We start from the raw sequence: 15,812 nt of genomic DNA on the forward strand, positions 1-15,812 counted from the left end.
TGCTGGGCGTTCTTTCACAAAGCGAGCAGCGTAGGCAGACTCGTTTGGGGTAGATGAGTTTTTCTGACCATTCACGTCCCAGTGCTGGGGGGACCTTGAACCTGACTGACCTGACTGCATCAGGGGCACCAGAAGCTGTCAGGGAGCTCCCCATTGGAAGGACTTCCAGCTAGGGAGGGCTTGGACCAAGCGGGCTCTGGACTGCTTTTGGCGGTGCGGGCGGAGCAGTGACTGTCCCACCCTCTGCCTCTTCTCTGTCCCTCTGCAGTCGTGGCCATCGCTGGTGGTGATGTGTGTGAGATTAAGCTGTTCGCATCTTGGTTCCAAAAACTTAGATTTACTATTAATTGGGATTTAGCATTAATTGGCTTTAGTATTAATTGAGATCTGAGAACAAAGACATTCACTTATAAAGCTGAACATGGTGGGGCACCACTGTATCCTGGCACTCAAGCTGAGGCAGAAGAATTACTGAAAGTCTGAGGCTAGCCTGGGCTCTGTAGCGAGTGACAGGCCAGCCAGAGAGCGTGGTGGGACCTTGTCTGAAAACAGTAAGGAGACCCTGATACAGTCACTGAATTCAGAAAATTCAAAGTTTCCTAATATGTTGCCCACGTTCACATTCTGTTACTTGTCTTCGTGATGTCAATTAGTCATTTCCTTGTCTTTTCCCTTCCCCTTCCCTCCCTCTCTCCCTTTCTCTCCTCCTCTTTCCCCTCCCTCCCTCCCCTTCTCTCCCCTCCCTCCCTCCCCTTCTCTCCCCTCCCATCTGTCATTCTTACCACCCTCCAGCCATGATGAAGCTGTTACTCTCATGGGTAGGTTCCGTCCGGTTGCTTGTGTGGGACAGGGTGCCATAGACTTGATACCCTTGTCAGTGTGTCATCAGGTCACAGACTGTCTCCTTAAGGACAGTGGCGTTGCAGGTGCTTTTGCTCCTTAGGGAAATGGGAACTGAAGGTGCAGCTCAGGAGAGTCTCACATGCTAGGCAACCACTCTGCCACTGAGTAAAATACTTGTTTTGAGACAAGTTCTGGCCGTCAAGTCCAGGCTGGTCTTGAACTCACGATCCTCCATCCTCCCCCCTTAGTCTCCTGAGTGCTGGGATTATAGGCGTGTCCTACATACCAGCAGGATTTTAAATAATAGTTTAGTATGCCCTTCTGCTCTATCAGCTTTCTTGGCCAGGTCTGAGGGTGGGCCAGTGACTGGTTAGTTTTAAGCTCTATGTAGTTCCCAGATGAATCTTGAGATGTGCTCGTCTGAACCAGCTTTCCCCCTGGAGGGGTCCTTGCTGTCACCTGCACAGAATGTGCTCCATTTTCTTTCCATGTTTTCCCAGTGTCCCAGAATTACCTGCTGCCCAGCAGGTGTCCCTGGGCTGCTGGTTGCAGTTTCTAGCTGGGCTGGCGTGTCTTTCTCCTGTCCACTTTGTCCAAGTTCCATGCCGCAGGAAGGAGCTGAACCCTCCTTTGCTGTCCTGGGGTCAGTCTTTTCTTTCCCATCTTCTTAATTTTGTACCAGCGGTTTTGCCTTTCTTCCCAGTCAGGTCTCCAGAACCTGCACCACAGTCAGGGACAGCGACAGCTCTGGCTCCTTACACAGACTGTTCACAGGGGACACATGAGCCTGACCGTGATGGGATACTCCCCCGTGGACACACTCGGCATGATTTTCTCTGCTCACTTATGAATGTGTAGATCTGTGAATCGCATAGGGGATCCGAAGTTCAGTGGAATCTGCAGAGAGGAGTAGACCCCCGTTTTCTTAGACCTACTGACTGTAGCAGGGAAAACTTAATCTCAAGATGAGTGGGGATGGAAGGTTAGTAAAAGGCTTTAGTATCAAGTTCAAGGCTAGCCTGGGCCACGTGACCTTCCCCTCGTTCAGAGTAAGATGATTACCGCAGTGTTGTTCAGAAGGGGTGAAAGGGAAGTGTGCCCCATGACTGCGATCTGTGCTCTCCATGGGATCCCTGCCCCTCTCCAGGGTCCATGAATCAGAGGAATCCTTACCCTGACAGGGCTCAGCTCCAACAAACCAGGAGAGCATGTGGTGGTGGCCAGGGCCCAGCCATGGTGGTGGGTCACCACAGACAAGCTCAAGAAAGCTAACCACCAGCCCGTGTCTGGCAAAATCAATACACTCTCGGATGCTTCCACACTGTGCCAGCGAGGTGTGGTTAGATAGTGTTTACCACCAGGCAGGCAGTGTGCCAGAGCTGACCAAGATTATACCTTAACAGGGCAGCTTTGGGACAGCTGTCTTCATTCTAACGAAAGCCAGAGAAGAACCAATAAACACACCTAAAAAGCGCTGGCTCTGTCTTTCTGCTTCATCGTTTTGGTGGGATACATTAGGGACTAAGCCCAGGCCCAGTGTGCTAAGCATGTGTTCTACCACCGAACCGTATTTCCAGCATATCTTTATATCTCTCTCTCCCTCTGTCCTACCCCCCCCTCCCTTGCTGGATAATTTTGTCGTGTGTGTGTGTGTGTGTGTGTGTGTGTGTGTGTGTGTGTGTGTTTATAGTTTTTCAGTCTCTAAGTCTCTATAATTCTACAAAGTCAAGGACACATAATTCTGGATATTAGGAGGCACCATGGCTATAAGGATTTGATTCAGAGTCACAACAGGTTTTATTGACTGGAGTTTTGTTGAGAATAAGCTGACTTTTTGGCTCTGGTTGGCATGCGGAAGTTGAGGTAGAAAACTCAGAGACTTTTCTTAGACTTCTTTGGGTTGCGCTTTCCAGAAAGCTCCTGTGAGCTCTGTTGAAGTAGATATGTTTTGTCACAAGGAATTGAAGTGACATCCCTGAGTTTGCTCAGGGGCCTTGGGCCCTAGCTTGGTAGGAGGTGGGCATGCCCAGTGGCCACAGGGAGCCCCGTGAGTTTGCCTTCCGTCGGCCACTGAAAACTGTCCTGTGGCTGCCTTTGCTGAGCTGTGCCGACACCCTGGCACTGTCGTCTACGTCTTGTTTATTTGTTTTTATCTTCGCATGTGCCCCTGCTGCCACTCAAAACAGCTCTTTGCTGTCACTCTGGCCCCTGGGGCCTTGGTCTCAGCAGCTCTGAATCTTTCTCATCCATTTTTGTGTAGCTGGGAAAAAGAACCAAAACGATGCAGTCAAAAGCAGATGGAATTGATGCATGTTTGGGTAACTCTTCCTCCGTTCATGTTAACGTCACTAACAGAATTAAAACAACGGTAGACGTAGTCAGTGTTTAACTCTTGGCGACTGAAAGGTGCACAGTATTGACTCAAGACAGGCCCTCTCAAGCCTTGTCTTCCCCACAGTAGCAGAAGCTGCCTGGGTAAACTGAGGACTCGGAGACGTGTGAGAGCCTTACTCTCCTCAGTGCTTCTCCGAAAAGAGAGGTTGTGAAAAACTGTCTGCTTCAATTGTATGTCATCAGTCTCAACCAAGAGCATGATTGACATGACTCACATTTTACTTTTGACAGTTGAAAAAGCACAAAGTTCCCTAATTTTGCTCCAGACTCTATCCTTGAGACAAAATTGGCAGCCGAGGCCTCCAGACTTTGAGTTGAATGGAGGGCAATGTTGCATTGGAATATTCTGCACCTCTCACACCAAGCATCCCAGAGCCTGTCCCTTTCTTACATGAGAAGGCTTCCCCAACGTGCTCACTGTCTTATGCAGTAGAAGCTGCATGCATCGCCCCACGTGCCCTTCTGCAGTAGGCATGAGGGCAGGATAGGGTCCCGAATTCTCTCAGGCCTGAGCCTGTGCCTCCCTCCTCAGAAATGGCTGCCGGCTGCTGCCTTGAGAGTGGTTTGCGGTGCTCTGCTCTGTTACTTTCTCTGCTGGCCGATTGATGTGCATGCCAGAAGCTACAGATGACAACCTCCTTTTAAAAGGCTGTGTGGAAGGCTGTGGTTGGTGGACAAACCCCGAATCGGAACCACAGGGTTGAACAAAGAAATGCTTGTAAAGCCAGTTGAAATTGAATGAAACAATGGCAGTAATATAGTATTCAGACATGCCAGGGCGTCTGCCAAATGTTCCCTCTCCTTCAATATGGAGCTGCACCCCTGAAGGCACACAGGGACTGCAGATGTTCAGGGGATGCTCCCCTCCTCAGGGGCTGGGGGCAGATGTGGCCAATGGGAGCAATCAGGCTTGATTGTTGGGGGCGGTGCCCGGATTCCGACTCCTGTAAGTCCCCAAGTATTGCTGCTGTTTTTCTCATTTAAATTTCAGTGGTTTTACGGGTGAGGATACAGGCAGACGTTAGTCCCCACCCACCCCTTTCTGATGGGCTGTGCTTGTCCACCCTCAGAACAATGACAACGAGACGGCCCTGCATTGTGCAGCGCAGTACGGCCACACGGAGGTGGTGAAGGCCCTGCTGGAGGAGCTCACAGACCCCACCATGCGCAACAACAAGTTCGAAACCCCCCTGGACTTGGCAGCGCTGTACGGGCGGCTGGAGGTGGTGAAGATGCTGCTGAGCGCGCACCCCAACCTCCTGAGCTGCAGCACGAGGAAGCACACCCCCTTGCACCTGGCAGCGAGGAACGGCCACAAGGCTGTGGTGCAGGTGCTGCTGGACGCCGGCATGGACAGCAACTACCAGGTAGCAAGGCAGGCATCTCGCCTGGCACAGGGACTTAGCTGGCGGAAGAGGCACAAGCACCGTGCTGCTGGGCTGTGTGTGTTTAGCACGTTTCACATCACATTCACGGGCTTCTGTTTGTCACTTGATTCTGCCGTGACATCTTAGAGGCAGATGAGCTCTGCGGAGTGAGTCTAGTGTTTTTGCTTGTTTCTTTTCAGGGTGTGAGATCCGGCCTTTAAACCCTGAAAAGAAGTGCTTGTGGCCATCCCAAAAACAGAAAGGTTCATTATCTTCCCATACGTGCCCCACCACCCAGGGCCATCTTTTTGCGCTGCCAAAGCCTCAACTGCCCATGTGCTTTATCACTCCTCTGTGATGGCAGGCTTCTCTCAGTCTGTACTTCCTCAAGCTTGGCGTTGACTCTCCACGGGGGCCATGAGGTGCTTTTATTCCTCTCCCCAGGAAGGTGGAGCTTGGTCGAGTTTTCGTGGTCAGCATCCCTACAAGCAGTGGGGACTCATGCCTGTGGCCGGCCTGCGATAGCACACAAGGTCTTGCTGTGTGGACCCTGGTGGTGTTAGAACCCACACAAGAAATGGTGGGAAGAGGAGCCCCAGAGGCTCTGTGTAGCTCAGTTGCCAGCCCTCCTCATCCGTGTCCCATTTGTCATGTGACACACCCGACTCTTCTCATGACGTGCCGCTGCGCTCTTGTTTGCCTTCCAGACGGAGATGGGCAGCGCTTTGCATGAGGCTGCTTTGTTTGGCAAGACCGATGTGGTGCAAATTCTGCTGGCTGCAGGTGAGGTCGGCAGCGCTGATCCCATGTGCCAGGCGCTGTCTGAGCCCAGCATATGTGTGTGGTTAGAACTGTGTGACTTGGTCCTGGAACACTAGACTGTTGGTGACTGTGGGTGAAGAATGTTGGTTGTGCTGCTTGAGAGCTATGGGCAGCCTTGGGCTTGCTAAAAATGCTCACTTTCCTGGTCCACCACCTGCTGTCCTTTCCAGGAATCGATGTCAACATAAAGGACAATCGTGGACTGACTGCCCTGGATACTGTGCGGGACCTGCCTTCGCAGAAGAGCCAGCAGATAGCCGCACTGATAGAAGGTGTGGGTCACCGCACGTCCGGGGACCAGGGACAGCTAACCTACAGTGCACTGTGCTTGGGGTAGCCTCTAGTTTTTTTTTTTTTTTTTTTTTTTACTGTCTTCCCTTACAGATCACATGACTGGAAAAAGAAGCGTGAAAGAAGGTGATAAGACCTCCACAGCCCAGCTACCTCTCCTCTCCGGCACAGATGCCATAGCACCAAAGTCTCAGGGTGAGGAAAATCACAAAGTCACAGCCAGGAAAGAGGTGCATCCTGAGGAGAGTCAGTCATTCTCAGGCAAAATGGGAAAGTCTTAATTCAAATAATAGTTGCAGGGCATTATTAAGACTTACTCAGTTCAATTGTCTCCATGCTATATGAAATTTTAGCAGGCACGACGTAGCTTTTGCTATGGGTATTATCTGTCCTACTTTTCCCTTTTCATTAAAAAAAAAATTTTTTTTTAAATTAAGCCAGGCATGTGTTTTAACCCCAGCACTTGAAAGACAGAGGCAGGCAGCTCTCTGAGTTCCAGACCAGCCTAATCTACATAGCTAGTTCCAGGCTAAAAAAAAAAGAGAGAAAGAGAGAGAGAGAGAGAGAGAGAGAGAGAGAGAGAGAGAGAGAGAGAGAGAAAGAAAGAAAGAAAGAAAGAAAGAAAAAGACAGTATACATTTTATGCATATGGCAGGTGTGTTTAAGTGCCCGGCATGCATGCGGGAGCCTATAAAGGTCAGGAGAGGGTGTTGGGCTCTATAGACAGTTGTAAGCTGCTGTGTGGGTGCTGGGAACTGAGCCTGGCTCCTCTACAATAACAGTCAGCGCTCTTAACTCAGCCATTTCTCTAGCCCATGTCTGCTTTATTTTGGCCTCTACTTCTGTAGGGATGTGTAATTGGCAGGATCATCTTAAGATCAACTTAGAACTTGTGTTTAGTGTCTCTTTCTATACCGAAACACATGGCAGCACTTTGGGAACAGTTGGGCCAATGAGGGTCTGCTGGCTAGTCCTTGCGTACATGGCAATTATGGCAATAAATCGTTGGTATGGAGGTGGTCTGGGTGGTAGGTGTTCATCATCAGCAGAATTCTGTTGGTTGGTCTTTTTACTCTTTGGGGGCCCGCCACCCAGTTCCCAAATAAATACAGAGACTTATTCTTACTTATGAATGCCTGGCCTTCACTTGGCTTGTGTTTAGCCAGCTTTTCTAACTTAAATTATCCCATTTCTCTTTAACTATGTTTTGCCTCTGGACTTTTTACCTTTCATTATTCTATATATCTTCCTTTCCGTCTCATTCCATGGCTGGCTGTGTGGCTGGGTGGCTGACCCCTGGTGTCCTTCTCTCCTACTTTTCTCCACCCCCTTCTTTGAGCTTGGATCACTCCTACTTATCCTCTCTGCCTGGCAGCCCCACCTATCTCTCTCCTGCCTAGCTATTGGCCATGTAGCTCTTCATTAGACCAGTCAAGTGTTTTAAACAGGCACAGTAACACAGCTTTACAGAGTTAAACAACTGCAACATAAAAGAATGTAACACATCTTTGCATCATTAGACAAATATTCCACAGCATAAACAAATGTAGCACATCTTAAACTAATATTCCACAACATTTCCCCTTTTTTGTCTAAACAAAAATGAAAAGTTTTAACTTTAACACAGTAGAAAACTATATACCACAAAAACAGTTATCAAGAATTAAATTACATTTACAATATTCAGTCCATTTATATTTGTGAAAGTCAGAAAATACTTCATAATCTATCTTATCTTAGTGATTCCAAAGTTCTATACCTAATTTACTTTCTATCATAACTAGGGAAAAGTACAACTATAAACTATTTAGTCTTTAACTCCATCAAAGACTCCAGTAGGATGTAACAGAAACATTTGGTTGTCTGGACAGTCACCCAAAGTTTCTCTGCACCATTGAGGCATCCATTTTTTTGCCTGCAGTGAAGCAGGAAATTTGAAGGACTGTCCTACCTTGTTTTGGCGAAGTTCTGCAGTCACTTTCCTCTCTGTCCTGCGGAGTGTCTGGCAGACTCTTCTGTGAAGCAGGACTCTCAAAGGGCTGTCCTGCCTTGTCTTAGCAAACTTCAGTGGTCTTTTTCCTATGTGTCCTGCATGTCCAGTCTCTACAGCAGTCAAGGCAAGAACAGTTTTCTTTCCCAAATGGCTAGCCTTGCCACATTGAAAGCAAACTCCATATGGAGTTTCTTTGATGACCATCATCTTTTTATGAAGTAAATTGGTGCTGCCAGGAGCAGATGTGTCTCATTGTCACGAAAAACCTTAGGTTATTAAACATCTTAAATGCCATATTATGTAGGTCTTTGAAGTGTTTGAAAACCACCTGTCTAAAATATGCCTGTTTAACCTTGAAAGCATACCTAATGTGACTACAACATTGATTATTGTAGATTAACTACTAACCTCATTTCTTAATTATACATTGCATTTTTAAATGAGCTACATAAGCACAATGCCCCAAACAAGAGTAGAAACGTGTATACAGTAAAACAAAAATAACTGTAAATTTATATCAATATATTATAATCCATGCCAGTGCAAAGTGTCTGAGATTAATAGTTGTCTTTTTATCCTATATTCTTATATTCCCCTAAATGATAACCAACATCTATAACCCACCAAATAACCTCTTGAGAATGTGGGTGTCATTCTCTAGACTGCTTCCTGTTGTCTGTGGGTAAAGGCATCTTTAGGGGTCCCTAAGGAAATTGAGGTAATGGCCAAGTCCTGGGAAGACCAGCTGCAACCTTTGTTGATATAGATCACCTGTCAAGATTCAGGAGGTCTTCTCCATCAAACCTGATCCATATCAACCTGGAAGGAATCTCCAGCCTCTTGTTTCCTATAGAAACAAAAGCAAACAAAACCTCTTCTCAAAGCAATGTGTTTTTTTAGTTCCATTTTAAAGTTAAGGCATTCTTAAAATATCTAGGCTGGTTTATTTCAGCTGTCCCTTTTTCAATCCCAGGTCTCTCAGCAGCTGTCATTTGCTTATCAGCAATCAAAAATCAGAATCCAGACTCACTGTGTATTTCCCATCTCTATGTGGCTTATTCTTTTTTTATATTACTTCTTTCTTTAAAAACCTTTATTAGGGCTGGAGAGATGGCTCAAAGGTTAAGAGCACTGACTGCTCTCCCAGAGGTACTGAGTTCAATTCCCAGCAACCACATGGTGGCTCACAACCATCTGTAATGAGATCTGGTGCCCTCATCTGGCCTACAGTCATAAATGTTGTATACATAATAAATAAATAAATCTTAAAAAAAAAACTTTTATTATTATTTAAAACCACTTACTTTTTTTCTATGACTGTCTATATCCTTTCTCTTTTCTGTCTTAAGCCTATGCACATTGTTAAACACACTGTAATCCGTTTAGAGTTTTTTTATCTGAATCTGTCTTTACTGTGTATCCCTGTCCTCTTCTGACCACATGAGCCTTTAAACTGCTAAGTGACATGGCTAGGACCTCTGCCACAGCTTCGGCAGCTGGCTCTGCCTGTTTCTAGGGTCTTGAGAGCCAAGCCTTGGGCCCTAGAGGTGGGTGACTGAGAACTGCATTCAGCCCCCACCCCCACCCCCAAGCTCTGCACTGTGGCAGGTGTTTTTTACTTATTTTTTGTTTCTACTTAGGGTGAAAAAGGCTGTTTCAGTGCTCTGCTGTACAGCAGGCTTCTTTTTTCTTTTTCTTCTTCTTCTTTTTTTTTTTTTTTTTTTGAGACAGGGTTTCTTTGTCCTGGCTGTCTTGGAACTCACTCTGTAGACCAGACTCTGGCCTCAAACTCACTGAGATACGCCTGATTCTGCGTGTGCCACCACTGCCCTGCTAGCAGAGTTTCTTAAAGGAACGATATTTCCTCCTACCCACTCCCTTTTTTTTTTTTTTTTTTTTTTTTTTTTTTTTCAGCTTTCTCAGGCCCTAGGTGGATATTTAAGCCTCACGTTGGTACGTTACCGTGTAGATGGTTTTTTGCTCTTTGGGGCCTGCCACCCAGCTCCCAAATAAATACACAGAGAGACTTATTCTTACTTATGGATGCCGAGCCTTAGCTTGGCTTGTTTCTAGCCAGCTTTACTAACTTAAATTATCCCGTTTCTCTTTAACTACATTTCGCCTTTGGACTTTATACCTTTCTTTATTCTGTATCTTTCTTTCCTTCTTACTCTGTGGCTGGGCAGCTTACCCCTGGCATCTTCTCCTTCTCTTTTTCTCAATCCTCCCTCTTCTTTCAAGCCTAGATTTTTCCTCCTATTTAATCTCTCTGCCTGGCAGCCCCACCTATTCTTTCTCTTGCCTTGCTATTGGCCATGCAGCTCTTTATTAGACCAGTCAGGTGTTGTAGACATAGTAACACAGCTTCACAGAGTTAAACAAATGCAACATAAAAGACTGTAACTCGTCTTTGCATCATTAAACAAATGTTCCACAGCATAAACAAATGTAACACATCTTCAACTAACATTCCCCCATAGAATCCTTTCTGGTTTACTGAACAGCCTGTGGGATGATAAAAGACAAAGACAAATAAATCCTAACCGACAGCAACAGCACCCCCCAAATGGAGATGGAAATAAAGAAACAGTAAAGCAACATAAAAAGGGAGGGGTGGAGCAGAGCAGAAGCAGGAGGGCCTCAGACTCCCGGCCTGTCTGTGCTGGCTTCTTCAGCCCCCGCTGACCCCCACTCCAAACTTTTACTTGATTTTGGAATCCCCTGGCTGTGGAATCAACCATTCACTGAGCTCTTAGCCTTCCAGGAGCTCACGCTGATATTTGTGGCTATTACAGGCCACTCAGGGATGCCATTTCTAACGGCACTGAGGAGACAGCCTCAAGTAGTATAGCACCTTGTCTCAGGAAGGTTTGCTTTTCTCGGAGTGTGTGTGGCTTTCATTAAATCATTTAAAGTAGGCTCCGGGTCCAAAGAGAAGCCCTGCCTCATGCACACTCCTTTAATCCCAGCACTCAGATCTCTGTGAATTCAAGGACAGCCTTTTCTACATAGTGAGTTCAGAGGCAGGTAAATTTCTGTGAGTTTGAGGACAGTCTGGTCTTCAAAGCAAGTTCCAGGACAGCCAAAGCTACACAAAGAAACCCTGCCTCAAAAAACAAGAAAGCAAAAAAAAAAAGAAAAAAAAATCAACCACAACTTAAAGCATTACTTTTAATTTTCAGTCACACATTGCTGCATTTCAGGCTAAGTTCTCATTCACGTGGTATTGAGATACTGGAGTCTTACAAAGGACATGGGAATTCCGTATTTAAAGTAGTTTCTTTTCTTGGGGAATTGGACCCAGGGCTACGTGCATGCTAAGCTGGAGTTCTACCACTGTGCTGCACTCTTCTATATTGAATCAGAGAAAAATCAGTCCTTGTCCTTATCAAAGTGACCATGTTCCCTGTGGGTTAGTGTTCATTACGGTTCATATTGTGAGGAGGAGTCTTTGCTCAGCCAGAGTGTCTAGAACCCAGGGCTCTGCCCCCTTTTACTAACGAGCTTGCCTGTCCTCTTCTCCAGGGAATGTGGAGAAAGCAGTAAGTGAACTGATCATTGACTTTGATACCCATGCTGAGGAGGAGGGTCCCTACGAGGCGCTGTACAACGCCGTGTCCTGCCAGTCCCTGGACAGCACGGCCAGCGGACCATCGTCTGACCGCGACTCCGTGAACAAGGAGGCCGAGGCCACCGGAGCAAGACCTGCCGGAGTGAGGCCTGTACGTGGCCAGGGCTGAGCCTCCTGGGGGTGTGCTGGCCAGAAGAGGTCTGCCGGAGCCCCCGCTGTTCTTGGGGGCTCTGTCTTGTCTCTCCGGTTCCATGTGGTAAAACTTGAGGTCACACTGAGGCAGAGCTTTGTTTCTTCAAGCGCAGCGCAGCCTGTTTGCGTCTCTCCATCCTCCGCGGCCTTAGCACAGATCCGAGTCTCTGCTCTGGTGTAGCCTTGAGAGCAGAACTACCCAGTGACAGGAGCGGCTGGCTGCTCCCAGTCCTGCTTGCCTCACCAGCCGTGCGGATGGGGTGTCCTGCCCTGGGGGCGGGGGGGGGGGGGGCACCGCAAGACGTAGTCAGACGGCGTGTGTATTTATTAGCCCTGACCCACGTGGCAGCGCTGTTTCCCCTTGGTCTGTGCTCTGCCCTGGCACTGCTTTTTTCCTGGACCTCCAGACTCCTCCTCCCCCTTCACCCCCAGAGTCAGTATGCCTTGTCTGCAGCCCTGTCCCCACTTCTTCCCATCTCCACACGTTGTCCTGAGTTTTCATACCCTGGTGGTTGTCTGACCTGGCTGGCTGACCACCTTGAAACAGATAGGGGGCATATGTGGGTTTTTTCCTGTTGGCCTTCCCTCTGGCCCAGTTCTGGCAGGGGACAGGGTTGTCCTTGACCTTTCTAACTGGCCTGGAAAAGGCCTAGAACTTCATGGAGTGTTCTTCGATGGTGGTCTCCTTGCCCTGCCCTGATGCAATAGCAGTGTTTGAGTGTGCGTTCCAGTGAGCCCTCTAGTGTGGCGGCCTAGCAGCGGAGGTGTGAGCAAGAGCTGCAGGCACACCCTCTGAGCGGTGGAAGGGAGCCTTTGCTGAGCGAGGTGTTTCCCTTCCCTGTTCTGTCTAACCTGTGTGTGAAGGCTTTGCTTTAAGTGCGGCTTACAGGCGTCTCCCAGTAGGGGGCGCCAGTGCCTTTGCTAGAAGCCACACAGGCCAGAAAGAGCTGAGTAACCTTTGAAGGCCAGCCTCTGCTGGTTGTGATAAAAAGCCAGAGCATCTTGGCGTGCACGCTTGTGTTGTGTGGCCGCTCTTGTTTTCGTTTTCTGGCCTCACAGAAGGACTGAGTGATGGAGGCCGGTGTGCAGTAGAGAAGCGCGTTTGAACAGAAAGGTCTTGGGTGCCAAAATCCAGAGCAGCGTCTTTGCAAATTTCTCTGGAAATCTCTACCGGTCAGCATTCCAAGCTCCGCCTACGTTAGCAACAAAGAGCTGACCGGCAAGCCTGGGGCTGAGCGTGGGGCCAGGCAAGCTGTCCTCCCCTGAGTAGGGCCCAGGCCTGCAGAAAACAGTGGGAAAGGCACGGGTGCGATGGTCCCCGACTCCAGTTTTGCCACACCAGGGTCATACACGGTCCTGAAGTTGTCCACCCTTCATTCACCTGCCCAGCGTCCCCTCCAGGAGTTCCTTACTATGGGAGAGGGTTGGAAAACCACAGCCCACTGGCAGGAGCTGTGTGTTTGACTGAGGTTATTTTGAATCTAGTCACACGCACCATCTGCCTGGCGTCTGTGGTGGAACTGACTGTGAAGCCTGGTAGAGTTGCTTTAGGTCCTTTCAGAGCAAGCTTGCCAGCCCCGCCCTAGGGAGCCTGGTGCTCATGCCCCTGTCCAGATGAACAGGAGGGACCCATGTCCTGTATTTATCACTGAAGGGGGTGACTAAAAACAGGAGATGTGGGGCCGGGTGTGGTGGCACATGCTGCTAATCCCAGCACCCAGAGGCAGAGACAGGAGGATTTCTGTGCTGCCAGTCTGGTCTGCATAGCATGTCCTGTGACAGCCAGGGCTACATGGTGAGACCCTATCTCAAAAAAACAAAAACAAAATAACCCCAAAACCAAGAGATGTTTTGTTTTGAGTTGAGGATAACCCCAAACTCTTGGGCTTGGGTGATCCTCCTGCCTCAGTCCCCTGACTCGCTGAAACTACAGGTGCTAAGAGATTGGTGTGGAACTTTTCCTCATGAGTAGGGATGACCAGCAGCACAGCGTTGGAGTCTGAGCAAAGACAAATATTTCGTCTTTGGTTGCTTTTCCCGTTGCCTCCCGGAGAGTCTTGGCTTTAGAAGAGCTCCGGAGCTGGGTCTTTTAATCTCAAGTTTCTTCTTTTCAGTGTAGACTGAAAGTTGATCTTCTGCCTTTGCTGTCAGGTTTTGTGTCTGTCGTGTGGATGGAGTATTTGTGCCAGCGAGGCAATTGTGAGTTCTCCCTGCTGTTCTCCTTGTGGCCCGGAAGGAGGTGTTTATGATCTTTGCTGCAGACATCAGATAGCACAGCGGATTGAATTGTGTCTGGGTGTGGGGTCCTTCATCTGCTCAGAGACTGGACGTAACTTTAGGCTCCTGGGGGAATTCTTTACATAGTTCTTTTTATTTCCAAGAACTAAAATAAGGGGAAGCCAAAAACTTAAATATTGAAAAGGAGAGATGGTAGAATATTTGTTTTTCTTCTGCAGAGGGAACGCCCACCGCCTCCAGCAAAGCCGCCACCTGATGAAGAGGAGGAAGAGCGCGTAGATAAGAAGTATTTGCCCTTGACAGCCTCTGAGGTAGAGAGTTGGGGCCACCCCATCACTGACATAGCATTTGTTAAATGGTAGATGTGCGAGCTCCAAAGGAGGCTTTTAAGATTTTTTTGTTTGTTTGTGCATGTATGTATATGCACGACATGCCTGCCTGGTGCCCGTGGAGGTAGGATGAGGGTGTCAGGTCCCCTGGAACTGGAGTTAGCGGTGGTTGTGAGCTGCTGTGTCGGTGCTGGTCTGGGTCCGGGGCCTCTGGAAGAGCAGCCGGTGCTCTTAACTGCTGAGCCGTCTCTCCAGCCCCTGGGCATTGAACCCAGAGCCTTGTGTGCCAAGCAAGCACTCTGTCACTAAGCCATCTCCCCAGCCTGTACTCTTTGGGGAGGAAAGGATTGTTGCAGTCGTGTGTGAGTGTGGGGCATATACGTGAGTGTCCTGATACGAGGTTCCGAGTCCTTGCCATTGTACGAACAGTACAGTGTTATCAGGTTTTGGTGGTTGGGCCCCAGGGGGCTGCTTTCTGTTTTAACCCCCTCACTGCTTCCTGTAAAGACTGTATCCAACATGAATCAGGTTACAGGTGACAAGTGGAAAAGATAGGCTTTGGTCTGGTTACCTTTGCTGCATGATATTTTATTTTCAAGTTTAGTAAATAATCAAGTCTATAAAATTAAATAAAATAAAAGATAAAGGAGGTGGGTGGGAAGGAAAGAGGTGGTTATTTGAAGCAGTCTACTTTTTTTTTTTTTTTCAAGACACAGTCTCACTAAGTAGCTCTGTATGTCTTGGAACTCACTATGTAGACCACGCTGGCTTCGAACTCAGAGAGCCACTTGCCTCTGTCTCCCGGGTGCTGGGATTAAAGGCCTGTGCCACTGTGTTCAGCTACAGTTTTCCTTTTTTTCTTTTCTTTTTGTCTTTCAAGACAGGGTTTCTCTGTGTAACAATCCTGGCTGTCCTGGAAATCACTCTGTAGACCAGGCTGGCCTCAAACTCACAGAGATCTGCCTGCCTCTGCCTCCCGAGTGCTGGGATTAAAGGTGTGCGCCACCACTGCCTGGCCTCCAGTCTACCTTTTTAAAAAAATGTTTTTATGGCCAGGCTATTGGACAGAGAAACCCTATCTTGAAAAACAAAACAAAACAAAAAAGACTTTATTATGTTACTGTGTGTGTGTGTGTGTGTGTGTGTGTGTGTGTGTGTGTGTGTGTTTTCAGAGGACAGAGTTCTTTCCTTCCGTCGTCATGTAGTTCAGGAAATTGAACACAGGTTGTCAGGTGTAGAGACAACACCTTTGTCTGCTGGGCTATCCTGCTTGGTGGGATGTCAGTGTGTGAGGTTCATCCTTTGGAAATGTTTCCTAACAGCCTGGAATTCTAAACCAGTTGAACCAACACAGTTGGTTTTGGGGAGACCGTGACAACCAGAGCCCTAAACTTGCCTATTTGCTGTTATTATGGGTGCATAAATATAGAGGAGACATGGCCTGGATCATCGTTCTCCTAATGATCCAGACAGGATCTTTATTATTTTATTTTATGTACATGGGTAGTTTTTTCGGGCATATCTGTGACTCAGAACTGTGCTTGGGATCCTGAGAGGCTGAAGAGGGCATCAGATCCCCTGGAACTGGAGTTTCAGAGGATTGTGAGCTGCCCAGTGTGGGTCCTGGAACCTCCACTCTGGTCTTTTGCAGGAGCAGCAAGAAGTCCAGCCCCACCATCATAGTTTCCAGCTCTCTCAAAGCTTTAAAACTAAACCTCACATTGAGACAGTGATGTCAATAAACCTGCTGCTGATGTGTTTTGTTTATAGTA

At 48.0% G+C, this 15,812-nt stretch overlaps 1 protein-coding gene across 11 annotated transcripts in view; it reads left to right on the top strand.

The window, feature by feature from the left end:
• Anks1a (ankyrin repeat and sterile alpha motif domain containing 1A) overlaps positions 1-15,812 on the top strand; it is a 165,593-nt gene that overhangs the window by 69,441 nt on the left and 80,340 nt on the right. For all 11 annotated transcript variants that reach the window (XR_013046873.1, XM_076558351.1, XM_076558356.1 and 8 more), the window contains 6 exons: positions 4,308-4,604; positions 5,312-5,387; positions 5,597-5,698; positions 5,811-5,912; positions 11,236-11,432; positions 13,930-14,022. Coding sequence is in view for 10 of the 11 variants with exons in the window: in XM_076558351.1 (XP_076414466.1) it covers positions 4,308-4,604; positions 5,312-5,387; positions 5,597-5,698; positions 5,811-5,912; positions 11,236-11,432; positions 13,930-14,022 (867 nt within the window). In the remaining variant the exon portion in view is untranslated. The remainder of the gene's footprint in view (positions 1-4,307; positions 4,605-5,311; positions 5,388-5,596; positions 5,699-5,810; positions 5,913-11,235; positions 11,433-13,929; positions 14,023-15,812) is intronic.

This window comes from Peromyscus maniculatus, chromosome 21 (genome assembly GCF_049852395.1).
Source record: "Peromyscus maniculatus bairdii isolate BWxNUB_F1_BW_parent chromosome 21, HU_Pman_BW_mat_3.1, whole genome shotgun sequence".
Taxonomy (NCBI): Eukaryota; Metazoa; Chordata; class Mammalia; order Rodentia; family Cricetidae; genus Peromyscus; species Peromyscus maniculatus.